The 27,084-nt window shown below is 45.3% G+C and overlaps 1 protein-coding gene across 7 annotated transcripts in view; it reads right to left on the reverse strand.

Annotated features, from left to right (window-relative positions):
- GATB (glutamyl-tRNA amidotransferase subunit B) overlaps nt 1-27,084 on the reverse strand; it is a 234,815-nt gene that overhangs the window by 45,181 nt on the left and 162,550 nt on the right. For 5 of the 7 annotated variants that reach the window (XM_085864532.1, XM_085864530.1, XM_085864529.1 and 2 more), the window contains 2 exons: nt 24,597-24,734; nt 11,096-11,418 (listed from right to left, as the gene is read on the reverse strand). In XM_085864532.1, coding sequence (XP_085720658.1) covers nt 11,266-11,418; nt 24,597-24,734 — 291 coding nt within the window. In that variant the 3' untranslated portion in view covers nt 11,096-11,265. Of the gene's footprint in view, nt 1-11,095; nt 11,419-24,596; nt 24,735-27,084 lie in introns of those variants that run through there. The other 2 variants (XR_015053363.1, XM_085864528.1) reach the window with 1 other exon arrangement.

Genomic DNA, 27,084 nt, shown 5'->3' on the forward strand with positions numbered 1-27,084 from the left:
GGAGAAAAGAAAGAAAACCACAGAATTATCTGAAGAGGTCAGACACAAGATTGAAGCCAAGCATGGACAATCTCAAGGCTACAAGTCAATCTCCAAAGACCTTGATGTTCCTGTGTCCACCGTACGCAATGTTAACAGGAAGTTTAAGGCCCATGGCACTGCAGCCAACCTCCCTGGACGTGGCGCAAGAGAAAACTTGATCGAAAATTGCAGCAAAGGATTGTTCTAACGGTGGAGAAAGCACCTCGATCAACTGCCAAACAGATTCAAGCTGACCTTCAGACACAAGGTACGACGCACGAGCTCACACGAGCCTCGACAGTTTCAACTCGCACCATCCATCACCAACTCAATGAAAGGGTGTTCTATGGTAGGAGACCCAGGAGGACCCCACTGCTGAGAGAGACATAAGAAAGCCCGACTGGAGTTTGCTAAAACACACCTGAACAAGCCAAAATCCTTCTGGGAGAATGTCCTGTGGACAGATGAGACCAAATTCGAGCTTTTTGGAAATGGACTTCCGGTTCCGGGTTTGGAGCATCGAGAGGTTTTTCCAAAGGGCTCTCTGCTGACAATCTCAAAGTTAAGTTTCCGGTCGTTATTTGTCTCGTTTTAACTGTTTATTTTTTCATCTACATGTTACTATATTGTGTGTTCCTAGTTTGGTTTTGTTTCAAAAATCGTGCTATTTTGTGAGTTTTTGTCGATGTTGTCTTACCGGGTGTTTGAGGCCAAGGCTTGAGGCTTGAGGCCGATGCTTGAGGCCTACCGGTTCCCCTCGGTGTACGATCGTTTTATTTTTTTTTTTCTCCCCATGACCTTCAATTCCTATCTTCCCCACTTTCCTAACGTCCCCCATTTCTCCCAACTAATCTCTCTATTCCTTATCTTAAATGAAAAAACAAACAAACAAAAGAAAAACACAACCTTTCTCCTGATTCTTCTTCTTCTTCTTTTTCCAACACCTCTTCTTCTTCCTCTTATTCTTCATCCTCCTCTTCTTCTTCCTCGATTTTTTTTCTACAACACTTCCATGACCTAATCTATTGAAAACTCTCTCAAACATTAATAATAATAACAAAAACGAGATCTTATAATGCTTCATCTTCCTCTCCCACACATGTGGTACACTTTACTGTTTCATAATGCACTACTATTCTGCTATTTTAACAGACTGCTCTCATTTCGACCTCTCCTTCATTCCTTGCCAAAAAAAATCCAACTGTTACAGCGTTTCTTCTCTCCATTCTCTGAATTCGCCTTCATTGCATCCATCAAGAATTGTGTTAAATCGCATCTCTGACCTAAAACTTAAAAAAACCCCAGTTTGCTATGAATGTTCGCTTTCCATCAACCATTCTTTTTTTCCAACTTCAGTGCCAACTCACCCCTCACTCTCACTCTCAAAGCAACCATCCCAGTCTTCTCCCTCCAAGCCTCCCTCTCACCTCTCTCAAAAATTCCCCCCTCACCTTTGTCGCACCTTTCATCCCCTTACTCATCCTTCTCAAAGTTGCCCCCCTCTTTCATCCACAAAGCTGCCTCCTTCCACTGCCCTCTCACCTCCATCTCTTCACTCCACCTCCTCAAATCCTCAACTGCCTTCTTCCCCTCTGTTGTGCGCCCTCTCTCGCATCACCACAGAGCCTTTTCTCCTCCTCATTCGGCCTCCTCCCCTAGCTATTCTGCAATCCCCCACACTTTCAACAACCCTCCTTACCTCCCCCCCTCGTCCCTTGTCCTACCCTCCCCCCCCCAACCCCCTGCACCCAAAGCCTCCTCCCCTACCTCTTTATTAAAAGTGTGGACCTCAAATATCCGGGGCCTTCGCTCAAATCTTTCAGATATTTCCATACAGGTTGCCACTGACAAACCAGACATAATCTACCGAACAGAAACTTTCCTCCCCCAAGACATGTCTGACTCCCAAGTATCTCTCCCTGGTTACTCCCTCCTCCGGTATGACAGACCTGAGCCTCGTCCTGGTGGAGGGGTTGCTCTCTTCATCAAAGACTCTATTCCTCACTCTCCATGCACTGCCCTCACTCACCCACACCCCGAGGAATACCTCTGGCTTCGGCTTCCCCTCCACTCCCACCTCATGTTTATATGTGTACTGTACTGTCCACCTAACAGTGATGACTCCATCTACACCTCACTATCCGAAAACATGGACCATCTTCTATCTTCTCATCCAAACTCTCTCTTCCTCTTTTGTGGTGACTTAAATTGTCAGGTTGGCTAGGTGTGGGTACCTCTCTCACCTGTCATGGCACCTCAGCAAAAGCTTTCTGCGACTCATTTGGACTGACTCAATCGGTCAACTTCCCTACCCGGATCTTAACCAATGGTACTCCATCTGTTCTAGATCTGATTTTGACAAATTTCCCTGACAATATCTGCTGTTCTTCCTCTGCTCCAATCGGTTCTTATGACCACGTCCTTGTCAAAGTGGACATCTCTCTGGCTATTATCAGAGAACCACCTCACTGCCATCGAGTCTGGCATTTCACTCAAGCTGACTGGCAGGGTCTCCAAGCAGCCATCAAACTTATAGACTGGTCTCCTATCTCTACTTTCTCCAACATCAACTCATCCTGGGAATTATTTCAAAGAAACTTACTCTCCCTCATGCACAGATTTATCCCCTCTCGTCGTCAGTTGTCCTACCCTTTCTCCCGCCCTTGGTTTACTGAAGCTTGTGGTGAGGCAGTTGTCCTGAAACAACTTGCCTTTGCCTCATGGAAAGCAAACCCAACTGAGGGCAATCTCAGTTCCTTCCATAAAGCTCGGAACAAGTGTCCATAAAGCTGGGAACAAGAACAAGTGTGTCTACCCTCAGGAGAGCCAGAAAACAACATCTTTCTAATCTCAAGTCTGAACTCTCAAACCTCTCTCCCTCGTCAAAATCCTGGTGGCGTCTAATCAAATCTGTTTCTGGTGTATGTTCCCCCTCCATCCCCTCCCTGACCTCAAATGGCCGCACTGCTGATACCGCACGTGAAAAAGCTGAATTCCTAAACTCGGTGTTTGCAGCTAAATCTTGTGTCCAGAACCCATCACTTTCTCTACCCACCTTACCCAGTTGCACCCAACTGTCCCTGGACTCTGTGTCTTTTTCTCCTGACAAGGTGGAGAGCTTGCTGTCAAACCTCGACTCAGATTCTGCAACCGGTCCAGACGGCATCAGTCCACGTGTCCTCAAAGCCTGCTCTTCCGCTCTTGCTCACCCTCTCTCTGTTCTATTCACCCTCTCATTTGCTCAACGTCATCTGCCATCTGCTTGGAAATCTGCAAACATCACTGCCCTGCATAAAAAAGGTGCAAAAACAGATCCCTGCAACGACAGACCAATCAGCCTTCTCCCTATCATCAGCAAGGTTATAGAATCCATCATCACTTCAGACATGAAATTCTTCCTCTTCTCCAATGGCTTGATTTCCGATCATCAATTTGGTTTCAGACCAGGTCAATCTACCCTGGATATGCTGCTTCTGCTCTCCCAACGATGGATGGAGGTCCTCAATGCCAGACAGGAAAGCCGAGCCGTATCCCTGGACATATCATGCTTTTGACACAGTCTAGCAACCTGCACTACTCACCAAACTCTCTTCCCATGGTATCCAAGGCCATCTCCACTCATGGCTCGCAGACTTCCTCTCCTGTCGCAGTCAACGTGTGGCCCCAAATGGAGTTCTTTCATCCCTTCTTCCTGTCCAGGCTGGAGTTCCTCAAGGTAGCGTTCTGGGCCCTGTTCTTTTTCTGGTTTTCATCAATGATCTCTCCGACTCTCTGGAAAATCCTCTATATCTCTTTGCTGATGACTCCACTCTCTGCCATACCATCGGTCATCCCTCAGACCGGCAAGCAGCAGCTTCTTCGCTCACTGCAGATCTGGATAAAATCACAAACTGGTCCAACACGTGGAACATATCTTTCAATCCGGACAAATCTCACACTCTCACTATGTCTCTCCGAAAGGACCGTGTAGAAAACCCCCTGATCCACTTTCTCAACAATCCTCTGGAAGAAGTCCTTTCTTTCAAGCTTCTGGGTCTCACTATCTGCCATGACCTTTCCTGGGAAAGCCACATTTCAAACCTCGCCTCCAAAGCCAGTCGCCGACTGGGAATCCTCCGTCATGCAAAGTCCTTCCTCGGCCCTCCTGAGCTCCTGACCACTTACAAAGCTTTTGTCCGTAGCCTGATGGAATACTGCTCTCCCCTCTGGGCTGGTGCTCCTGCCTCCCACCTTTCTCGGCTTCACGCTGTCGAAACCAGGGCATTTCGGATCATTGGCATCTCCTGCAATGAGGCTGAGTCTTTGGGCCTCTCACTCAATCACCGCAGGTTGGTCGGTGGTCTTTCTGTCTTCGACAGTCTCCTCTCTAGCCTTGCCCCCCCCCCCCCTGCTCTCTTTGCGATTTGTCCCCACCACATTTCCACAGGGCGCTCAAGGTCCGCCAACAACCCCCTTCTGGTAAAACTACCAAAATCACGAATCACTGCTCACCTTCACTCTTTCACTCCTGTTTTTTCCCACCTTTGGAATAAACTCCCTCACTCTATTCTTTCCCATTCTTCCCTCCAGGCTTTCAAAACAGCTGTTCACCACCACCTCTTATCTTCCCCCATCCAAATCCTCGATCTTTTCTACCCCCAATAATCCACCCAAGTCCACTTCCTTCAAATTCCCTGCTTTCCTTCCTGAAAGTCCCTGTAATATCCATCTTCTATTCCCCATGTTCCCCGTCCCATCCCTCTCCCTTCCACAGATCTATTGTGTCTGTTCCCCACTGTTTTGTCCCTCCCACTCCTGCTCCTCTTGTTTCATGCCCCCTTGCTGTGCATTGTGTGTTCGCTCTCACACGAGCCTCGACAAGGTTTACAAAAAAAACCAAAAAAAAAACACATCGTCTGTTTACAGTAAACAAAATGAAGCCTTCAAAGAAGAGAACACCTTCCCTCCAGTAAAACATGGAGGAGGTTCTGTGATGTTTTATGGTTGCTGTGCTGCCTCTGTCACTGGGTGCCTGAAATGTGTGTATGGCATCATGGAACTAGAAGGGCACTCGGTGGAGCACATACCTCTGCCACCCAATGCCTGATCCACGTGAACGTATTGGGCCCAATGTTTTTGGCCCCATCTCTCAATGGTGAAGAATCACTTCAAAAATCAAATAATTATCATATCCAGATCCAGATTTGTAGCTTCACCAAAATCGAATCAATTCATCCTTGCCACCCATACACCATGTCCACCAAGTTTAATCCAGATCCGTTCACAACTTTTTGAGATATATTGCACACAGACAGACAGACAGACAAACAAACAAATGAAAAATCGTGCTTAGAATGACACTTGGCGAATTAGTTGACCTTTCCGTGTGGTGGTCCAAGCTGTAATGTCATGTAATGTGTGGTGTTTATTTGTTCGTACCTTAATAAAATGACGTTAAATCACGCCAATAGCTAAAAACTTTGACGTCATACGCTTGCGAAAACTGCATAATTTGTACGAACATGCATTTTCAAACATTTAGATATTCCATTGAAGTTTGTTTTGGCATCAACAGGAAGACGCTACGACTTCCGGTCACTGAGTTATGTCCAAAAACGTGTTTTCACGTTGTGTGACGTCACGTCATGACGTTTAGTCCGATTAAGACGGGGTTTGGACGCGGACCGTCTCAGGTGGATTGCCTATCAGGTATAAAAATTTAAGAACGACTGGTCCAGCCGTTTGGGCTGTAGACCACCGGACAAACAAACAAACAAGCAGTCATAGACTGGTACTTACGAAATGGTCAACTTGACCTCTGACCTTGTCTTATCTAATAAAAGCTGTCTCGAGAGAAGGTAGCGACGCAAACCAGAAGTTTCTACGATGATTCTGTACCAAACCATCAAAAATCGAATGTTTTGGATGTTTGACCTCACTGTGACCTTGACCTTTGACCGATTTTGACCAAAATCTAATCAGCACTAGCCATCACCCTCCTGAATCACGTGGTGTAATTTGACATTGGTAGCTTCTTCCGTTCTCGAGTTATCATTTTTTGGATGTTTGACCTCACTGTGACCTTGACCTTTGACCGATTTTGACCAAAATCTAATCAGCACAAGCCATCACCCTCCTGAATCACGTGGTGTAATTTGACATTGGTAGCTTCTTCCGTTCTCGAGTTATCGTGCCTACAAACAAACAAACAAACTAACAAACTAACAAACAAACAGAAACGGAAGTCATCAATATACTTACGAAATCTTTAGATTTTGTAAGTAATAAACCAATGTCACCCGCAGGGTGATCCGTATCTTGCCAAAAGGTGACCACGCATGACTTCTTTAAGGTCACACTGAGGGGAACAGAGCTGCTATCCACCAGGAGTGACTCCTTGAGGAATATCTGCCTACGAGAGATTCCGATGAGAATCGTTCTACAGAGTAACCATGAAAAATATGTGTTTGCCTCATAACGTCACCAAATGACGTCATAATGTCTCAAGCTTGACATATCTAGAAAGCACTCATCGAGGTGTTCAATTTGAGGTACTACATGATATGGTTCCTAAAACTAACAAATTTGACGTTGGGGTTAAATATGTTTGACCTCAGCTGCTAACCATGAAGGTCAAGGCCAATCGCCACCAAAAACTAATCAGCTGAGCGCCAGACCATATACTACATTCCCATAAAGTTTGGAGACGATTAGATTAAAATTACTCAAAAAATAAGGGTTTCGTCGACTCCCCTGATTTGCGACAAAGTGACCTTGACCTTTGACCTTGACCTTCAAAATTGTATGTGCTGAAAGGGACCTCTATAGGCCTCTGATATGCGAAGTTACAAAATTTCCAATGACAACTGTGCTCTGCAGAGTGATTTATACGTGATTACAGACAAAAACAAAAAAAACATATGAAGGTCAAGGCCAATCGCCACCAAAAATTAATTAGCTGAGCGCCAGATCATGAACGATATTCCCATGAAGTTTGAAGACGATCCGAGCAAAATTACTCAAAAAATAAGGGTTTCGTCGACTCCCCTGATTTGCGACAAAGTGACCTTGACCTTTGACCTTGACCTTCAAAATTTTGTGCGCTGAAAGGGACCTCTATAGGCCTCTGATATGCGAAGTTACAAAAATTTCCAATGATAACTGTGCTCTGCAGAATTTTTTATACGTGATTACAGACAAACAAAAAATATAAAAAAATAAAAAAACATACAAGGTGACTAACATATCTTACAAAAACTTCGTTTTGGCTAGATAACAAGACGGAAGTCATCAATATACTTACGAAATCTTTAGATTTCTTAAGTAACAAGCAGTCATTGACTGGTACTTACGAAATCGTCAACTTGACCTCAGACCTTGTCTAATACAAGCTGTCTCGAGAGAAGGCAGCGACGCAAGCCAGAAGTTTCTACGATGATTCTGTACCAAACCATCAAAAATTGAATGTTTGACCTCACTGTGACCTTGACCTTTGACCGATTTTGACCAAAATCTAATCAGCACTCGCAATCACCCTCCTGAATCATGTGGTGTAATTTGACATTGGTAGCTTCTTCCGCTCTCGAGTTATCGTGCCTACAAACAAACAAACACACAAACACATGACGGAAGTCAACAATATACTTACGAAATCTAACAAACGAAAAATCACTCAGTGACAACTTGGCAAAACAGCACAAAGTAGAATGGCACTCGGTATAGCGCATACCTCTGCCAGGTGGAACAGTTCACGTTTTGGATCCCACAGATGAGCTGCATCCGAATCAAAATCTAATCCACTTGTTCTTGCCACCTATTCAACTCATCTACCTTGTTTTGTCATAACTCATCCATAACTTTTTGAGATAAAGTGCTATATTTAGTTTGTGGCCCAATCTATCAATTTTAGAAATTAGGCCTGTGTTGACCTTTTGACCTTAAAATTAATTGTTGTTGAATTCAGCGACCTGACATGAAAATGGTCTTCAAATTTCAAGTCAATTGGATGAAAATTGAGGATTTTAGAAATCTGGGCCCAAATTGGCGTTTTGGTCTATGGTGATCTTTTTACCTGTTTACCTCAAGTTAATAGGTGGTTGAATTCAAATACCTGATGTGCAAATGCTGTTCAAATTTCAAGTCAATCGGATGATATTTGAGGACTTTAGAAAGTTTGGCTCAAATTGGCCTATGTAGACCTTTTCGGTTGACCAAATTTTACGAAACTTCAATGTGGGACTGTCGTAGGGTCAGTGACATTAATCTCTGAAAATTTCAGAACGATCGGATGAGTGGTTTGGGCTGGAGGTGAATGGAGACAGACACACACACACACACACACACACACACACACACACACACACACACACACACACACACACACACACACACACACACACACACACACACACACACACACACACACACACACACACACACACGATCAGCATACTTGTCAATTTTTTTTTTTGGCCAAGTTCAAGACGACGTCCTGCAGAGCATGATACTTGCAAATTCCATAAAACAAATTTGACCTCAACAATAATTGGTGGTTGAATTCAATGACCAAATATGTAACAACTCTTCAAATTTCAAGTGAATCGGATGAAAAATGAGGATTTTAGAAATTCAGCCTTTGTGGACCTCCAAAATAACTACCTCTGCCACTGAAGGTGAAAGAGATTACGTTTTCACCACTTTCTGTCTGTGTACAGGATATCTCAAAAAGTTGTGGACGGATTCTGACGAAAATTGGACACGTTGGGTGTGTGACAAGGAAGAAATGATTTGATTTTGGTGAAGATTCGGATCTGATTATTTTTTAAGTGATTCTTCACTATTGAGAGATCGAGCCAAAAACGATATATAGCACGATATCTCAAAAAGTTGTGGACGGATTCGGATGAAACTTGGTGGACACGGGTGTGACCACAACAAATTGATTAGATTTTGGTAAAGATCTGTATCCGACTCCTAAAATTTTCAAGTGATTCTTCAAGGGGATGTCATACCTTGACGTTTTAGCCAGCGTATGGCAAGGTATCAAAATGTATGTAAAACGCTGGCGTACGCTGAATTATTGATGTTTTTTTTTTAAGTTTTGGGCATATACTAACGTGGTGGACTATGCATAACGTATTAGTAACGTACACAGAAAGTTTCAATCAAAAAAAAAACTTATACCAACGAATGCTGAGCGTGTTGTCGGCGTTCACAACCTATGCCCAACGATAGTCTCACTTATGCATAGCGCGCGGCAGCGTATCACCGACGATCACGTGGCGTAGGCTATTCATAGGCTGCGGCTCGAAGATTCAAATCATAACCGCACTAGACATCGAAGTGTGAAGCCGCTGTCACACCTTGACGTTTTAGCCAGCGTATGCCGACGGATGAAAAATTTGCTGAACCAAGCTGGTACACGTCGAATACGTTATGGGTAAGTTTTGTATACGTTAAGAGCACGCTGGCATATGTCGCAGTACGCTGGCATACGTCGTAGTACGCTGGCATACGTCGTCATACGCCGAGTACGTCGATAAATTTTCAGCATATTGAAAATTTCTCGACGTACTTGGCGTATGACACACGTTCCGCATACGCTGGCCATAAGTTGTAGGCACGTTACGCGATCGTTGACACACGTTACTTGTACGTTACTCATAAGTCGAAACCCGTCGAGGTAATGGTTAGCGTCAGTGTTCCAGACTCCCTGGTTTTTTTTTCTTTCTTCGGTACGACGGTGATGTTGACACTTCGATTTCTAGTGCGGTTATGATTTAAATCGTTGAGCGGCAGCCTATTAATTACAATTATAACCACACTAGAAATCAAAGTGTCAACAACACCGTCATACCGAAGAAAAAAAAAAAAAACAGGGAGTCTGGAACACTGACGCTAACCATTACCTTGACGTGTTTCGACTTATGAGTAACTTACAAGTAACGTGTGTCAACGATCGCGTAACATGCCGACAACACGTTACTCATAGGTTAGAAATGGTTCGGGTATGTTAAACATTACCTCGACGTGTTTCGACTTATGAGTAACTTAAAAGTAACGTGTGTCAACGATCGCATAACGTGCCTACAACTTATGACCAGCGTTATGTGGAACGTGTGAGTCATACGCTGGCATACGTCGAAAAATTTCAAGCATGGAAAATTTGTCTAACAGCTCGGCGTACTACGACGTATGCCAGCGTGCTCTTAACGTCTACAAACTTACCCATAACGTATTCGACGTGTGCCAGCGTTTTAGCCAAATTTTTCATACGTCAGGCATACGCTGACTAAATCGTCAAGGTGTGACAGGGCCTTTACGATTGAGAGATCGGGCTCAAAAACGATAGAGAGCATGATATTTAAAAATATATTGTGCCAGATATGTTGTCATGGATGAGGCATGAGAGGGCAGATGTATGCGCTCTACCGCATGCTTTTCCTGTTGGTGGTTGAATTCAGTGACCTGAAATATAAATCCTCTTCAAATTGAGGATTTTCGACATCTCACCTAAGTTGTTTACCTTTGGCCTATGTTGATCTTTTAGTTCATGCTGACTTCAAAAATAATTGGCTGGTTGATTTATATTTCAGGTCACTGAATTCAACGAGCCAATTATTTTTGAGGTTAACATTGGCCAAAACAAGTGGTGGTGTTCTTTCGTATGCAGCACAAGGCTGCGAGGGTAGCATCATTGGCTTAGAGCGTGGCTGTGCCATGGATGCAGTGCCCTCCGTCGGTTGGGGAGGGAATTTGTAATCTATTCAGGGTGCCGACGATAACTCGCATACTCCTAGTGAAAGACACCGTGGGATCTTTAACATCCACCAACGACCAGCAGAAGGGATGCCAGTTTAACGTCCATCTGAAGGTCGGCACACACATTGATGAATCACCCTGCCTGTGAAACACCGCGATGACAGTTCATCGCCGGGTGAGGATTCAAATGCAGACGAGACAGTTTTGAAGTGCGTGCGTACTTCTTGGTCACATCCTGTCAGCCCATTACAGAGGTGAAAATTCCCAATGTTAAATGACATTTTCAGGCACAAGGAGTTGGAAAAAAAATCTTATTGAAATAGAACAAGAAGAATAATTTTTAGTGGTTCTTATTGGAAACTTTTAACCCTCTTTTTCAAAAAAATTCACATAGGTGTTCTGGCTGGGATCTTGTACACCTTTAGGCCACACAAAAAGACCTCAAGAACAAGTGACCATACCCATTCCACGAACTTGTCAGCATCAAAACGTCCATAACCGGCATCAGCTGCAACGTCCATCACCAGTTCGCGGCAAAAGCTTGCTTTCCAAGATTCGTTTCACTTGTATGGGATCTCCACGACCATCAAGAAGCTTTTGCACCTGCCCAATGAACTTGTTCATCACCTTCACATGCCCAGAACGCAGCAATTCCACCTGTGCACATCACCACAACTCACATTAAAAAAACACTCACACAAAACAAGAAAAAGAGCAATCAGAGATTATAAAAACACCACACAAAACAAGTCCTGGTGAGGGTCTGCAGTTTTTTGTGGTGTTTGTATACTGGTGTGTTCCATCATTAACGAGAAGGGCACTCGGTAGAGCACATACCTCCAACACATAATGCCTGATCCACGAGACCATATAGGGCCCAATACATTTTAACATATCATGCTACACAGTATGAGATCATGTTTGGCCCTCTCTCTCAATCGTGAAGAATCACTTAAAAAAAAAAAACTCATATCCCGATCTGGATCCGGATCTTCACCAACATCGAATCAATTCGTCCGAGCTACACACCCAACATGTGGACCAAGTTTCGTCCGAATCCGTCCACAACTTTTTGAGATATCGTGCTATATATCGGTTTAGCCTGATCTCTCAATGCTGAAGAATCACTTAAAATATTTGAGTCGTCGGATATGGATCTGGATTTTCACCAAAATCTAATCAGTTCATCCTTGTCACACAACAAACATGCCCACAAAATTTCATCCGGATCCGTCCGCAACTTTTTGAGATGTCCTGTACACAAACAAACAGGCAGAAAGTGGTGAAAACATAACCGCCTTTACCTTCAGTGACAGAGATAATAACAGACATAACTAGAGGGGGAGCACTCGGTAGAGTGCAAAACCTCCGCCGCCAATACTGCTAGGTCACTCAAGTGAACCTGATATCCTATTCATTCAATTTGACGTCAACAGTGCTCACAGAGTTATAGTTTTCAACTTTCCCTTTTACTTTTAACTTTTACATACTCAATTCATTCGTCATAACTAGATTCCTTGAGACAGAAATTGATTTTACGTGGGTATATCCACCTGAAGTTCCAAAATCAGCCGCAATTATAATTTTGGCATGTTTTTTTGTTGGAAATCACTTATAACATGTAGAAATACAAAAAAAAAAAATCGAAATTTTGTTGAAAAAAAAGTTGCAAAAATTTTTTTGGGGGGGGGGGGGTGGGGTTAGAAATCACTTAAAACATGTAGAAATGCAAAAATAACAAATTCAAATATTTTTTCAAAATGGCCACCATATCGGCCATATTGGATTTTGGACCAAGTCCAAAATCTAATGGCATGATCCTTGGACCATACCTAATCCCCCCACCAAGTTTTGTCGAAATCCGTCCAGGAGTTTTTCCGTAATACTGTTCACAAACAAACAAACTAGAACGGGCACTCATAGAGCACATACCTTCGCCGCCACTACTTTTTTTGTTCTTGGTATGAGTGTGGGGAATTGGTTTCATATGAATGGTCTTATGACACAAACCACATATCTATAATGTCATGACCCCCCCCCCCGACTCTCGGGGGCTACGGACTAAACAACAATCAACTCACGTTGTTTTGGCGAGTCTTCACTCGCAAGCTCGGTGAATACAACGTTTCAACAAGAGAAGGTAATCTCGTTTGATGCTGGTTTCATGCAAATCGAATAAGAATTGACTGAGTTATGCGGAAAACCGCATATTTTACACGGGCGTGACCCCCCCCCCCCGACATTTTACCCCAACCGGTGACATGTGTTATGACGTCATTGTGTCACAAGATTGGGCATTAAATTCTGAACATTTTGGTGCTGGGTTCATGTAAAGCGGACAAGAATTGACCGCGTTATGACAAAAACCACATATTTTTCAAGGACGTGACCCCCTGACCTTTGACCCCTAACCGGTAACAAGAGTATGGGCGTCATTGTGTCATATTGCACATCACAAGATGAGGCGTTGAATTCTGAACATTTTGGCGTTAGTTACATGCAAATTGAATAAAAATTGACCGTGTTATCATAAAAAGACGATTTTGACCTTTTTGTGACCTTGACCTTGACCTTTGACCCGAACGATCCCAAAATCTAATCGAATGCTTCCTGGCTAATAACCAATCATCCCACCAAATTTCATGCAATTCGGTTTAATACTTTTTGAGTTATACGAATCACAAGATTACAAATAAATAAATAAATGAATACACGCCGACCAAAACATAACCTTTCGCAGAATGTGAAGGGAACAAACAGAAAGGGGTGAAAACAGTAACCTCCGATCTTCGATGGCGGAGGTTAACTAGAAATGTCACTTTATAACTGCTGGCAATGATGACCGGGTACGAAGATGTCCCGCATTGATCGTACACCTGACCCTGACCCATGAGGTTTTAAAAAATTATTATTCAGAATGGGATTAAAATTATGTCAATTCAAATCAAATGGAAGACCAAACAGGTACAGTCCTGCATTGGAGTCATCAGAAGGAACCCAAACAAGCAAAAAGAAAAGACTAAGTCATCAGGAGGAACCTGGATAGAATTCACATTCCAGATGTTACTCCTCCAACCTCAAACCCATCCAGGTAATAGAATTCACATTCCAGCTGTTACTCCTCCACCCTCAAACCCATCCAAGTAATAGGATTCACATTCCAGCTGTTACTCCTCTACCTTCAAACCCATCCAGGTGATAGGATTCACATTCCAGCTGTTACTCCTCCACCCTCAAACCCATCCAGGTGATATGATTCACATTCCAGCTGTTACTCCTCTACCCTCAAACCCATCCAGGTAATAGGATTCACATTTCCAGCTGTTACTCCTCTACCCTCAAACCCATCCAGGTGATAGGATTCACATTCCAGCTGTTACTCCTCTACCCTCAAACCCAATCCAGGTAATAGGATTCACATTCCAGCTGTTACTCCTCCACCCTCAAACCCATCCAGGTGATAGGATTCACATTCCAGCTGTTACTCCTCTACCCTCAAACCCATCCAGGTGATGGGATTCACATTGCAGCTGTTACTCCTCTACCCTCAAACCCATCCAGGTGATAGGATTCACATTGCAGCTGTTACTCCTCTACCCTCAAACCCATCCAGGTGATAGGATTCACATTCCAGCTGTTACTCCTCCACCCTCAAACCCATCCAGGTGATAGGATTCACATTCCGGCTGTTACTCCTCTACCCTCAAACCCATCCAGGTGATAGGATTCACATTGCAGCTGTTACTCCTCTACCCTCAAACCCATCCAGGTGATAGGATTCACATTCCAGTTGTTACTCCTCCACCCTCAAACCCATCCAGGTGATAGGATTCACATTCCGGCTGTTACTCCTCTACCCTCAAACCCATCCAGGTGATAGGATTCACATTCCAGCTGTTACTCCTCCACCCTCAAACCCATCCAGGTGATAGGATTCACATTCCGGCTGTTACTCCTCTACCCTCAAACCCATCCAGGTGATAGGATTCACATTCCAGATGTGACTCCTCTACCCTCAAGCCCATCCCAGTACAGCCAAGTGAGCCTTATTCAAAAAAAACAAAAAACAAAAAAATCGAAAAGAACCCAAATTAAAAAAAATAAATGTCTGGCTGCCAGACCATGTGTCCAATCAGGTTGAAATTTAAAACATATTTTTCCCATCACTATGAGATCATAATTGTGAAGGTTCACGTCGAATTATGAAGCAGTTCAAGAGAAATTTTTTTTCTCAATCCAATATGACTGCCAGACTGTTGACATCAAATATTCGTACCGTCAGCGAGTGAAATCATCCACAAGAGAAACCAGGAGGCCTTCAGCGACATTCCGGGTGTGCAGGTTATCGCCGACGACGTGATCATTGCCGCTGAGACAGTGGAAGAACATGACCAAATATTTCACAAGGCTATGCAAAGAGCTCACCAACAAATGAAGTTCAACAGGATCAAGGTACAGTTCCGAGTGCCCAAAGCACTCTACATGGGCAACATCATCACTCCAGAGGGAGTGACACCAGACAAGTCCAAGATCCGAGCAATTGCTGACATGCCGACACCAGAAGACAAGCCAGCACTTCAGCGCCTGCTGGGCATGGTCAAATACCGTACGAGTCGGAGACCACGGCACCGCTCTGTGCACTGCTCAAGAAAGACAGCCTGGAGCTGGGAAGCGGAACACACACAAAGTCTCAACAACGTCAAAGCAGCATTGGCAACAGAACCCGTTCTGAGATACTACGACATCTCAGCCGGTGACAATCCAAGCAGATGCTAGCCAGAGTGGGCTTGGTTGTTTGGTCCAGGAGGATCAGCCAGTTCACTACGCATCAAGGTCCATGATGGATACTGAAAATAAATATGCACAGATTGACAAGGAACTGTTGCCAATCTGCTACGCATGCCACAAATTCCACCAGGATGTGTACGGGAAGCCAGTGAATGTGCAGATGGATCACCGCCCTCGAGAGGCAATTTTCAAGAAACCCCTGGGCAACGCGACTCCGTGACTGCAGAGAATGCTTTTGAGATTCCAGCACTACGAACTAGATGTGAGGTATGTCCCGGGTAAGTACATGAATGTAGCCGACACACTGAGCAGTGCAAACTTACCTGGTGACCGATCAGACGATCAGATGGAGGATGAAATAGAAGTCATGGTTCACTGCCTGGTGCGTGACATGCCGGTGAGTGCCATGAGACAAGACCAGACCCGAGCTGCAGCTGCTGAGGACACTGACCTCCAGATGGTAAGGCAGGCAGCCATGATGAGATGGCCAAAGAAGAAGCACAGTGTTCTGAGCGTTCTCCAAGAATACTGGCTGGTCAAAGATGAGGAACACAAAGCTGATGGACTGCTGTGTGTTGGTGACCGCATTGTGATCCCAAGATCACTGAAGAGTGAGATTCTGACTCTGCTACAGGAGAGTAACATGGGAGCTGAGAAAACTAAAGCCAGGGCCGCTGGCGCTCTGTTTTGGCCAAACATGACTGCAGACATTGAACAGACAGTGGTCAACTGTGCAGTTTGCCTCAGCCATAGTAATACACAGCTCAAGGAGCCGTTGAGACCACACCCCATACCTGAGCTTGCAGGGCAGAAGGTGGGAGTCGATGTCCTCACACATCAAAGCAAAGACTATCTCCTGGTGGTTGATTACTATAGCAAGTATCCGGAGGTGGTGGAGATCGAGGACAAGGCTGCCACCACGATCCTCACTAAGATGAAGGAGGTCTTCGCACGTCATGGCCTTCCAGAAGAGCTCATGAGTGATAATATGCTGGTCGACAGCCAAGAGTTCAGGCGGTTCATGTGAAACTGGGGAATCAAACAGTCGACATCCATCCATCCATTAGGACCATACTCTGTGCAGAGCGTTGGTGCCACCGAAGCAGTCTCCTTGGCTATTGGGAACAATCCTGGCACTCATTTTGCCGACCTCGGAAGGATGACAGGCAGAGTCAACCCCACCTGGTGTTAATTCAACAGCTGAGCGGGATTTGAACTCAGGACCCTAGGATACAGTCGACATCCAGTCCTGGATTTTCCCAGTCCAATGGCCAAAGTGAACGTTTTATCCAAACCATCAAGAGGATGATGAAGAAAGCTGATGATGACATTTACCTGGCACTTCTGGAGGACCGAAACACCCCTGTCACAGGTACATTATTCTCGCCGGCACAGATCTTAATGAGCAGGCTGAGTTCCAAGATACCAGTCACCAAGCAGCTGCTCAAGCCAGCAATAGTATATCCCAGAGCACAGTTTATGTAACAGAAGCTGAAACAGAGAGTCTATCATGACAGATCGGCAAGATCGCTGGCTAACGTGCAGCCGGGTGACACTGTTCGCATCAGGAGGAAGAACACCTGGCAGCCAGCAATCGTTACTAAAGTGGATTCGCACCCCAGATCATACCGGGTTGACAACAGCATCAGGAGGAAGAACACCTGGCAGCCAGCAATCGTTACTAAAGTGGATTCGCACCCCCAGATCATACCGGGTTGACAACAGCATCAGGAGTGGTTTACGCAGGAACAGATGTCATCTGGTGAGAACGAATGAGCCACCACCAGTTCTCATGACCCCTGAAGACGATGTCATGACCCTTCGTGAGCAAGAACCTGCTGCGACGAGCAATATGAGCAATACCACTCATGAAGTCATGAAGAGTGGAGCAGGTATGCCACAACCAGCTACACCTGTGGGAGAACATTACACACCCGACTGCATGCACACTGCAACGCACATGTGTCCAACCATGCAGCATACAAGAGGAGGACGTGAGATTGTTAAGCCTCAGAAGTATAAATATTTTGTTTGTTAAATCCACAAACTTCTTGTAAACTTGTATTGTTGACCATTGCAGACTTGTACTGATATACCTGACATACGAAGTTTGTTAAACTTTTACTCAAACTTGGTTTCTGGTGGCACTGCAAGCCATTAAGTACGTTAACATGTTGCTAAAGCTTTGTGGATGCTGATTGTTCAGTTGACAACACTTTGACAATGTATGATCTTACTCTTCATCAAAAAGGGAGGTGGAACAGAAAGTATTGTTGCGGGCTGGCGGGGTCGGGTGAGAAGACCACTAGGTGGGGGAAGCTACGTCGATTCCCACCAGATCCCCGGAATTGTACGCTGTCGCTCACGGATAATTCCGTGACGTGGCGGGTCGCTTAACCGACCATGGACGCCAATAACTCAACCGCGTGACCTTGGGTCCTCCCGCCTATGGAATCGGGTTACCTAATTAACCATGCAGTTTAACTACCGGGGAACCATGCCCTTGGTACGCCTTGTCCGAACCGGATCACTCTACCGGATCGGATCACCTTTCTGGATCGGATGCAGCCGAGCGACACTGCCAAGGACGTACCGGCTAGAAGGAACGGACTGTTGGGAATAAAGACCCGGCTAAGCATGGATTCGAACCATGCTGGACCAATGAAAGAAAAGACAAAGGCGAGCTGGGAACATTTCCACAACAATTATTTATTTACAGCAAGCAAGGAAAAGCATGTGGCACAACAAAGGTTTATTGGGTATGTAACGCAGGGAAAGAGGAGAGGGGTGTGGGGGGTGCGACAATTATACAAGCAACTTACTAAAGCAGACACAGTGCAGACTTGACGCGAGATTATTCACAGTAACAACAACAAAAGATCTACAGGCTGACTTAACAGACAGGTGCCAGTACACACAGATACACACAGAAAAAGAAGAAACCCTAATGAAGAAAAAGGACTTTGCAGCCAGGGAGGGAGGGGGTTGAGGTTCTAGTTTTCAGTACCTGGGTGTTTCGGGGGAGGGATGCTCTGTGGTGCAGCACCCGACAATAGCCGCGTTGTTCTGGCCACAGCTGCACGTGGGGAGCTTGAGTGGAGAAGGGAGGAGTCCAGAGGGCGAGGGTGGAGCAGGAGGCGGGACCAGGTCGGTGGAGTCGAGAGGAAGGAGGCGGTTCGACGTCGTGTGGGTGGAGACGAGGAACAGGAGGTGGGCTGTCGAGGCAAGACGTGGGTGGAGTCGAGGACAGGAGACAGCATGAAACACACACACTCACTCTCTCAACGGAGGGACCTCTCCGTCTTTTATCGGGCCCGAAGCTCGGGGGAGGGGGCCATGCTGAATCCGACGTCATCACTCGAGTCGGGCGCTCCAACTGGCTCCGATCCCTCACGTGGTCCGCCAGCCTGGCGGCTTCCAAAGCCAGCCGGGCCTCGGGTAGACGCTGGTGCAGCCCCCGCCCACCTTACTGTGTGACTCGCTGCACACGTCTGGTTTCTGGTAGACCCTGGTGCATGGTTATGGTAGACGAGAGTAGACGAGGGGGCAAGCGAGGCAGAAGGCACCGTGGATCGTCACACTGTGGTAAACGAGACGAGGGGGCAAGCGAGGCAGAGGGCATGGTGGATCGTCGTGCTACACGCTGTGGTAGACGAGACGAGGGGCAAGCAGGCAGATTTACCTCAGCAGTGAAAATAGGAAGAGTGGGAAGTGGAATGGAGGGGAAAATTATTTAATAAACCTAACTAATATCCCATCGCAATGCACTCCCTTGTCCTCCCATTACACAAAAGGAAGGGGTCTATCTGCATGTATATTAATGGCATAACTGACTCGGGACAACTATCTGTTGTATGCATGTGGTTCCGAGAACCGCAACAGTATATAGTGTTCCGTATGTGGGCCAATAAATGAAGCGTCACTTCTGCTTGAGCCAGAGACGTGTGCGTGGTCGATGCTGTTACACTGGGGTCTGAAGGCGTTTCCTGGGTAACCTTGCTGGGGCCTGAAGGCGTTTCCTGGGTAACCTCGCTAGGGTCTGAAGGCGTTTCCTGGGTAACCTTGCTGGGGTCTGAAGGCGTTTCCTGGGTAACCTCACTGGGTCTGAGGGCATTTCCTGGGTAACCTCGCTGGGGTCTGAAGGCGATTCCTGGGTAACCTCGCTGGGGGCTGAAAGCGTTTCCTGGGTAACCTCGCTGGGGTCTGAAGGCATTTTCTGGGTAACCTCGCAGGAGTCTGAAGGCGTTTCCTGGGTAACCTCGCTGGGGTCTGAAAGCGTTTCCTGGGTAACCTCGCTGGGGTCTGAAAGCGTTTCCTGGGTAACCTCGCTGGGGTCTGAAAGCGTTTCCTGGGTAACCTCGCTGGGGTCTGAAGGCGATTCCTGGGTAACCTCACTGGGGTCTGAAGGCGATTCCTGGGTAACCTCGCTGGGGTCTGAAGGCGATTCCTGGGTAAAGGATCTGTCACACCTTGACGATTTCGCCAGCGTATGCCGATTTATGAAAAATTTGTTTAAAACGCTGGTACACGTCGAATACGTTATGGGTACGTTTTGTATATGTTCAGAGCACACTGAAAAACACTGCCATACGTCGTAGTACGCTGGCTTTAAACGTTGTACTTTTGGGTTTTCCTCAAATTTTTTCATGATTGAAATTTTACGACGTATGCCGGCGTATTACTCACACGTTCCGCTACACTGGCCATAAGTTGTAGGCACGTTATGCGATCGTTGACACACGTTTAAACACGTTACTTGTAAGTTACTCATAAGTCGAAACACGTCGAGGTATTGTTTAGCGTACCCGAAACTTATTTCTAACCTATGAGTAACGTTTTGTAAGCACGCTACACGAACATTGTTCACACTTTGCAACACGTTACTTGAAAGCACTACTACTACTACTACTACTACTACTACTACTACTACTACTAACATCGACATCACTAACTTCTCTCGAACTACTACTACTACTGCTAATAACATCGACATCACTAAATTATCTCGAACTACTACTACTACTACTACTACTACTACTACTACTACTACTACTACTACTACTACTACCACTGCTAACATCGACATCACTAAATTCTCTCGAACTACTACCACTGCTACTGCTACTGACATTGACATCTACTCAACATGGAGTCTCGAACACTGACGGGTTCCTCTTGTGAAGCCCATTTGTATATACCAAGTCCCCTAAACGCTGCCAATACGCCATTATACGGTAGATGTAAGTTAGAAACACGTTCAGTAAGTTCTGTGGTCGTCCGGAAGACGTCAATCAAATTCATCGACATACGCCAATGTGCGTTTGAGATATGTTACACATAGGTTCAAAGCACGCGACTCATAGGTTCAAAGCACGTTACTCGCAGGTTAAAAATTAAGTTTCGGGTATGCTAAACATTACCTCGACGTGTTTCGACTTATGAGTAACTTACAAGTAACGTGTGGCCGACGTGTGTAAACGATCGCGGAGCGTGCCCAGAACTTATGCCAGCGTATGCGGAACGTGTGAGTCATACGTCGAGTACGTCGTAAAATTTTCAGCATGCTTGAAATTTCACGACGTACTAGACGTACCACGTAATATGCCAGCGTACTTCATTGTTTTTCATCGTGCTCCCAATGTATACACAACTTACCCATACCGTATTCGACGTGTCCCAGCGTTTTAGACACATTTTTCATAGGTCGGCATACGCTGGCTAAATCGTCAAGGTGTGACTGCGATGTTGACACTTCAATTTTCAGGCGGTTATGATTTAAATCGGTGTGCGGCAGGTTTTTAACAGAGAACGCCACGAGTTCGTCGGCGATACGTACAGCGCGCTATGACTAAGTTAAACTATCGTTGGGCATAGGTTGTGAACGCTGACAACAGGCTAAGCATTTGTTGGTATAAGTTATCTATAACACAACGAAACATTCTGTGCCCGTGACTAATACGTTATGCATACGACCAACAAGTTATGAATACGACCAAAACTTAAAAAAAAAACTCAAAACTTCAGCGTACGCCAACGTTTTACGTGCATTTTTATACGTTGCCATTCCTGGCTAAAACGTCAAGGTGTGACAGGGCCCTAACCTCGCTGGGTTCTGAAGGCGTTTCCTGAGTAACCTCGCTGGGTTCTGAAGGCGTTTCCTGGGTAACCTCACTGGGGTCTGAAAGCGTTTCCTGGATAACCTCGCTGGGGTCTGAAGGCGATTCCTGGGTAACCTCGCTGGGGTCTGAAGGCGATTCCTGAGTAACCTCGCTGGGTTCTGAAGGCGTTTCCTGGGTAACCTCACTGGGGTCTGAAAGCGTTTCCTGGATAACCTCGCTGGGGTCTGAAGGCGATTCCTGGGTAACCTCGCTGGGTTCTGAAGGCGTTTCCTGAGTAACCTCGCTGGGGTCTGAAGGCGTTTCCTGGGTAACCTCACTGGGGTCTGAAAGCGTTTCCTGGGTAACCTCGCTGGGGTCTGAAAGCGTTTCCTGGGTAACCTCGCTGGGGTCTGAAGGCGATTCCTGGGTAACCTTGCTGGGGTCTGAAGGCGATTCCTGGGTAACCTTGCTGGGGTCTGAAGCCATCATGGTTTTTTGGGCCTGGATGTAAGCTCCAGATTTGAAAGTATCAGCAGTTCCGACCCCAAAAACTGTTGATTTGTCCAACTGGACATTGTACGGGCGTTTCCAGGTGCATCGTTGTCTCGACGGCAATTGGTAATCGCTTGCCAAGCCAGGCGTTGCGTTGGTGTGCTGAAGCCACTTACCTCAGCTGTACAGTACAGTTCGTGTCCTGATCGGGATGTGCAGTTGACAGTTACTCCAAGGTGGAGGTACGTACAGAGCACACACAGACGTGGCACAAATGGGTAAATTTGGATCTGTACGGACTCTCCACAGGTGTATGGACACGCCATGTCTGTTATGGGTGTCGTGGTGGTAAAGTTTCATCCCGCATCTTTTGGAGGTTTTATCAGGTTTTCCTTTGTCCTCGCGCCTGTTTGTAAAGTATTTTGTTATCGGATTTGCTTTACAAAGGTGAAATGTTTCCCTTTGTGAGTTTCAAAGCAAAAGCCATTTTCAGTATTAACGTGCTTTCTAAATTACTGAGGCAGTTTTTTTCCACCCGTCACACACAGCTGTTTATAAAGATTAATGTTCGTGAACATCTTCCTGAAACGTCGATGTAAATGTGACATCGTTAATCAGTGAAAGGTACTCAAGGGTTCTGGGTTGTATTCAGTCCGTACTGTGGTCAGTAATCACACTGACTCCAACCTGCAGATTCCCGATATCGACCAAGCACGTGTGTGTGTGTGTGTGTGTGTGTGTGTGTGTGTGTGTGTGTGTGTGTGTGTGTGTGTGTGTGTGTGTGTGTGTGTGTGTGTGTGTGTGTGTGTGTGTGTGTGTGTGTGTGTGTGTGTGTGTGTGTGTGTGTACATATTCGAGTTTCAGAATGTGGAATGGAGTCCTCCCAGGGTGGGCTGAAAGTATCCACCTTCATCTCAGTAAGGGGTCACGATTCATGGACCAAGCTGTGAAGGTTTCTGTTCTGTTTTGTGTCTCGGCTCTCTTCAGGATCGTCGCTAAGTCCTGGGCGGCTTCCTTCATCACCCATGATGGCATTAAAAAAAAACCTTCTGAAGGGGTTTACAAAGGGGGTTTACAGGGTGTGGGGGGGAGTGGGTTTCCTCCCAAAAGAGGTATTTGCTTTCTTCTTAAATAATACACACAATTCCGATGAAACTTCACGACAACTTTCATCACCCATGACGCATCAAAGTTTGTTCATGACATTAGAAAATTCTGCTCAAAGGGGATTTAAGGGGAGTTTCCCCCCAAAATATGTTTGCTTTCTTTTCTGAAGCCACACACACACAATTTTGATGAAGCTTGACCTCAACCTTTATCACCCGTGATGTACCAAAGTTTGTTCACGGCATAAAAAAATATCCATAGGTATTTACTTTCTTCTCCATTATATATTCTGTGGGTCATCCATGCCTCCCAGTGGTTGCCTGGTTATCTTATCCAGGCACGACCAGGTGAGCACCCAGGGGTATTGCCCTTATGTTTAATATCTCTGTGAGGTTCTTAGTCATCATTCCAGCAGGTCCTGCTATCACCGGTACAACTTTGGTATTCTTCAGTTTCCAGGATCTTCTCACTTCATTCTAGAGGTCTTGGTATTTGGTCATTTTCTTGATTTCTCCATTGTTTAGTCCCAAATCACTGCGATTAACACCTCAATTAGCAATGCCTTCTTCTCTTTTTTTGTACCCAAGTATGATATCTGGTTGCAATGCTTTGTTTTCGATGTTCACGCTCCATGTGAAAGTTAGGTCAGACGTGAGCGGTCGGTACTTCATGTTTTCAGCGATTACTTTTGGTTCATGTTCCCACAAATTTTCTGGAACTGGGACATCAAAGTTTTTTTCAGATATGCCAACGGATTACTTTACAAACTCTGTTGTGTCATTGTGTGTACAGCTGTTCTGTCATGAGTTTGTTTTTGTGTGTGTGTGTGTGTTGTCATTAAGCATAACACATCATTCTTTTTATGAACCCCACTTCCACTCCTCACACTTCTCTCTTCTTTTTTTCATATGTATGTCTCTGTCTCTGTCTCTCTCTGTCTCTCTCTCTCTCCTCACATCCCGCCCTCCCACGGTATAGCAACGTTTGGTGAGGCATAGCTCTCCCCACCTTCCCCCTCCCCCCCTTCCTAGCTTCCCTTCCCTCCTGCCTCCTCTCTCTCCCCACCCGCTCTCTCTCTCTCTCTCTCTCTCTCTCTCTCTCTCTCTCTCTCTCTCTCTCTCTCTCTCTCTCTCTCTCTCTCTCTCTCTCTCTCTCTCTCTCTCTCTCTCTCTCTCTCTCTCTCTCTCTCTATCTCTCTCTCTCTCTCTCTCTCTCTCTCTCTCTCTCTCTCTCTCTCTCTCTCTACCCCCCTTCTTAATACCCCCAGTCAGTGAAGCGATGGGTTGTATTTGCTAGTGATAAATAAAATTCAACTAATCGTTGGTCAGAAAGAGATATTCAGCTTCTTACTTGTTTTGGATGTTTGGCAATGATGTCAATGCAGGCTGCTTCCAACTGCACAGGATCACAAATGATGCCCCAACCACTTTCAGCAACTATTTTCACTGGAGATCGACTTTCATTATCCTTCCACATCATGGCAAACACCTACACAAAAAACGTTTTTGGTTACAAGTAAATAAATGTGCAAGTACACCACTGCAAGATATTTGGAAATGCTAATGAGAGGTACCAGAAGACTTTTTCAGCTGACAATTAACAATGAGAGAGACATGCACAGGATCAGGGAATCTGAGGAATAGAAGTGAATAGGGAAGCAAGTTTATGGGTTGATGCATCCATGAGGATCGTTCATGATTAAGCAACACTTTTTGTCTGATTCATGATAAATTAAAGACAGATCACTGAGAGTTTGTGATGCAGTCGTGACATCTGGAAACTGAAGAATGCACACATATGGTTACACAAAGCATCCTGGATATTTTCAAAATGGCAGTAAAGTCTATCACATGCCACAGAACAGCAACACATTGGTAATTTATGGCAAAAGAAAATGTTGAACCAATTGAAATTTACCAGAAGGGATGTAAAGTTCTGCAATACATTTCTCTCACACATGCAGGGCTACGCTTTTGTATAAAATTAAATCAACCTCCAAGATTCAAAGTTGTGTGGTGCAAGTGTGAGTGTGCTTGAGTAGTACAAAAGGTTTGAAAGGAACACGAATTGCTAATGGATGATGAACATGCTCATGCGTGACTAAGTGGAGGTTCAGTCAGTCATACTCCAGGGTATCACTATCAGGCAAACTTTATTGGCTGCTCTTCGAGCACCCTTATTCTGGACATTTCCATCTGTCTGTCTGTCCACGAAACTTTGGTCAAGCCTTGGGGCTAAACCACTCAACCGATTCCAATGAAATTTGGTAGGTAAGACCAATATTTCTGGGAATCGTGCACTTTCGAATATGGGACCCCGGGCCCGAGCAACGGCCCTATAAAGTGGTAAAAAAAAAATCGGAAAAAAACAAAAATCGAAAAATCGAAGCTTAGAGTTCTGTGCGCAATCTATCTCGCTCCCTTCGTGCCAATTTGCAGCCCTAACAAAGAAATATTTGTAGGAGGAGATAGGTTTTGGGCGAGTACATGTCGAACATTTCAGAAATGGTTAATTGCGAATATCTCTAAGAGAAAGAGTCTGATTTTGATGAAACGTGGGTGAAATGTGTACAATGTGGCGAGCATGTACACAAAAATGAATGGTTGCTATGCACACCTCCGTTGCTTAGCAACAGCTAAAATACTTTATCGTACATCGTACACTTATTGTGGACTGTCCAAAAAATCAATACCTCCGAATCTGGACCTCCGAGGGACCTGTTTTTTTTGTGCCCAAGGAGAATGTCTTACAGCATCATATAAAAAAATAAATTCTTTAGCGAATAGATAAATGGGATTACCAGGGCTGCCATTTGTTAGAGTCTCTTTGGAAACATGCCTGAAATTTCACAAGGTGGGTTTCTGGGCACAAACTAAGAGGGCTATGATAATCATATTTATTGTGCTAAATTGATTGATAGCATGTACATGAATATCAGCGAGTCGCGTCGGCCAGCTTTCCATGTCGAGCGAGCAGCCATGTCGCCTACCGGCTTGTTGGGTTCTGTTCATCTTTCTCGGGCAAACCAAATTTCAACATTGGCTTCCAAAGCCAGCCGCCGACCTGAGCTCCTGTCCATCAACTAGGCTTCATCCGCAGCTCGATGGAGTACTATTCTCCCTTCTGGGCTGGCTCCTTTTCCTCACGTCTTGCTCAGCTTGATGCCATGAACACAAAGACTTTCAATATCATTGGAATCTCTCGCGATGAAGTTGAGTCTATGGGCTCATCACTTCACCGTTGCTGTCAGGTCGGTGGTCTCTCAGTCTTCGACCTCCTCATTTCTGCACTTGCACCCCTTGTCCTGTCCGTGTCTCCCTCCCAGGTATCTGCAGGACGCACGTGGTGCAGCAGAAACCCCCGCCTCGTGAAATTTCCTAAATCCAGAACAACTGCTCACCGCCACTCATTTATTCCTTTTTTTCCCCACCTGTCGAACTACCTACCATACTCTATTCAATCTCACTCTTCCCTCCAGGTCTTTAAGACAGTTGTTCACCATCTCAAGTAATCATCCATCCAAAATGATATCTTTTCTAAACCCGATAAACTACCTCCCAAATATTTACCCTCGCATTCTGCGAAAGGTTATGTTTTGGTCGGCATGTATTTATTTATTTATTTGTAATCTTGTGATTCGTATAACTCAAAAAGTATTAAACCGAATTGCATGAAATTTGGTGGGATGGTTGGTTATTAGCCAGGAAGCATTCGATTAGATTTTGGGATAGTTCGGGTCAAAGGTCAAGGTCAAGGTCACGAAAAGGTCAAAATCGTCTTTTTACGATAACACGGTCAATTTTTATTCAATTTGCATGCAACCAACGCCAAAATGTTC

This window comes from Eptatretus burgeri, chromosome 18 (genome assembly GCF_056783735.1).
Source record: "Eptatretus burgeri isolate ZD-2024b chromosome 18, Ebu_testis_v1, whole genome shotgun sequence".
In the NCBI taxonomy this organism is placed as follows: domain Eukaryota; kingdom Metazoa; phylum Chordata; class Myxini; order Myxiniformes; family Myxinidae; genus Eptatretus; species Eptatretus burgeri.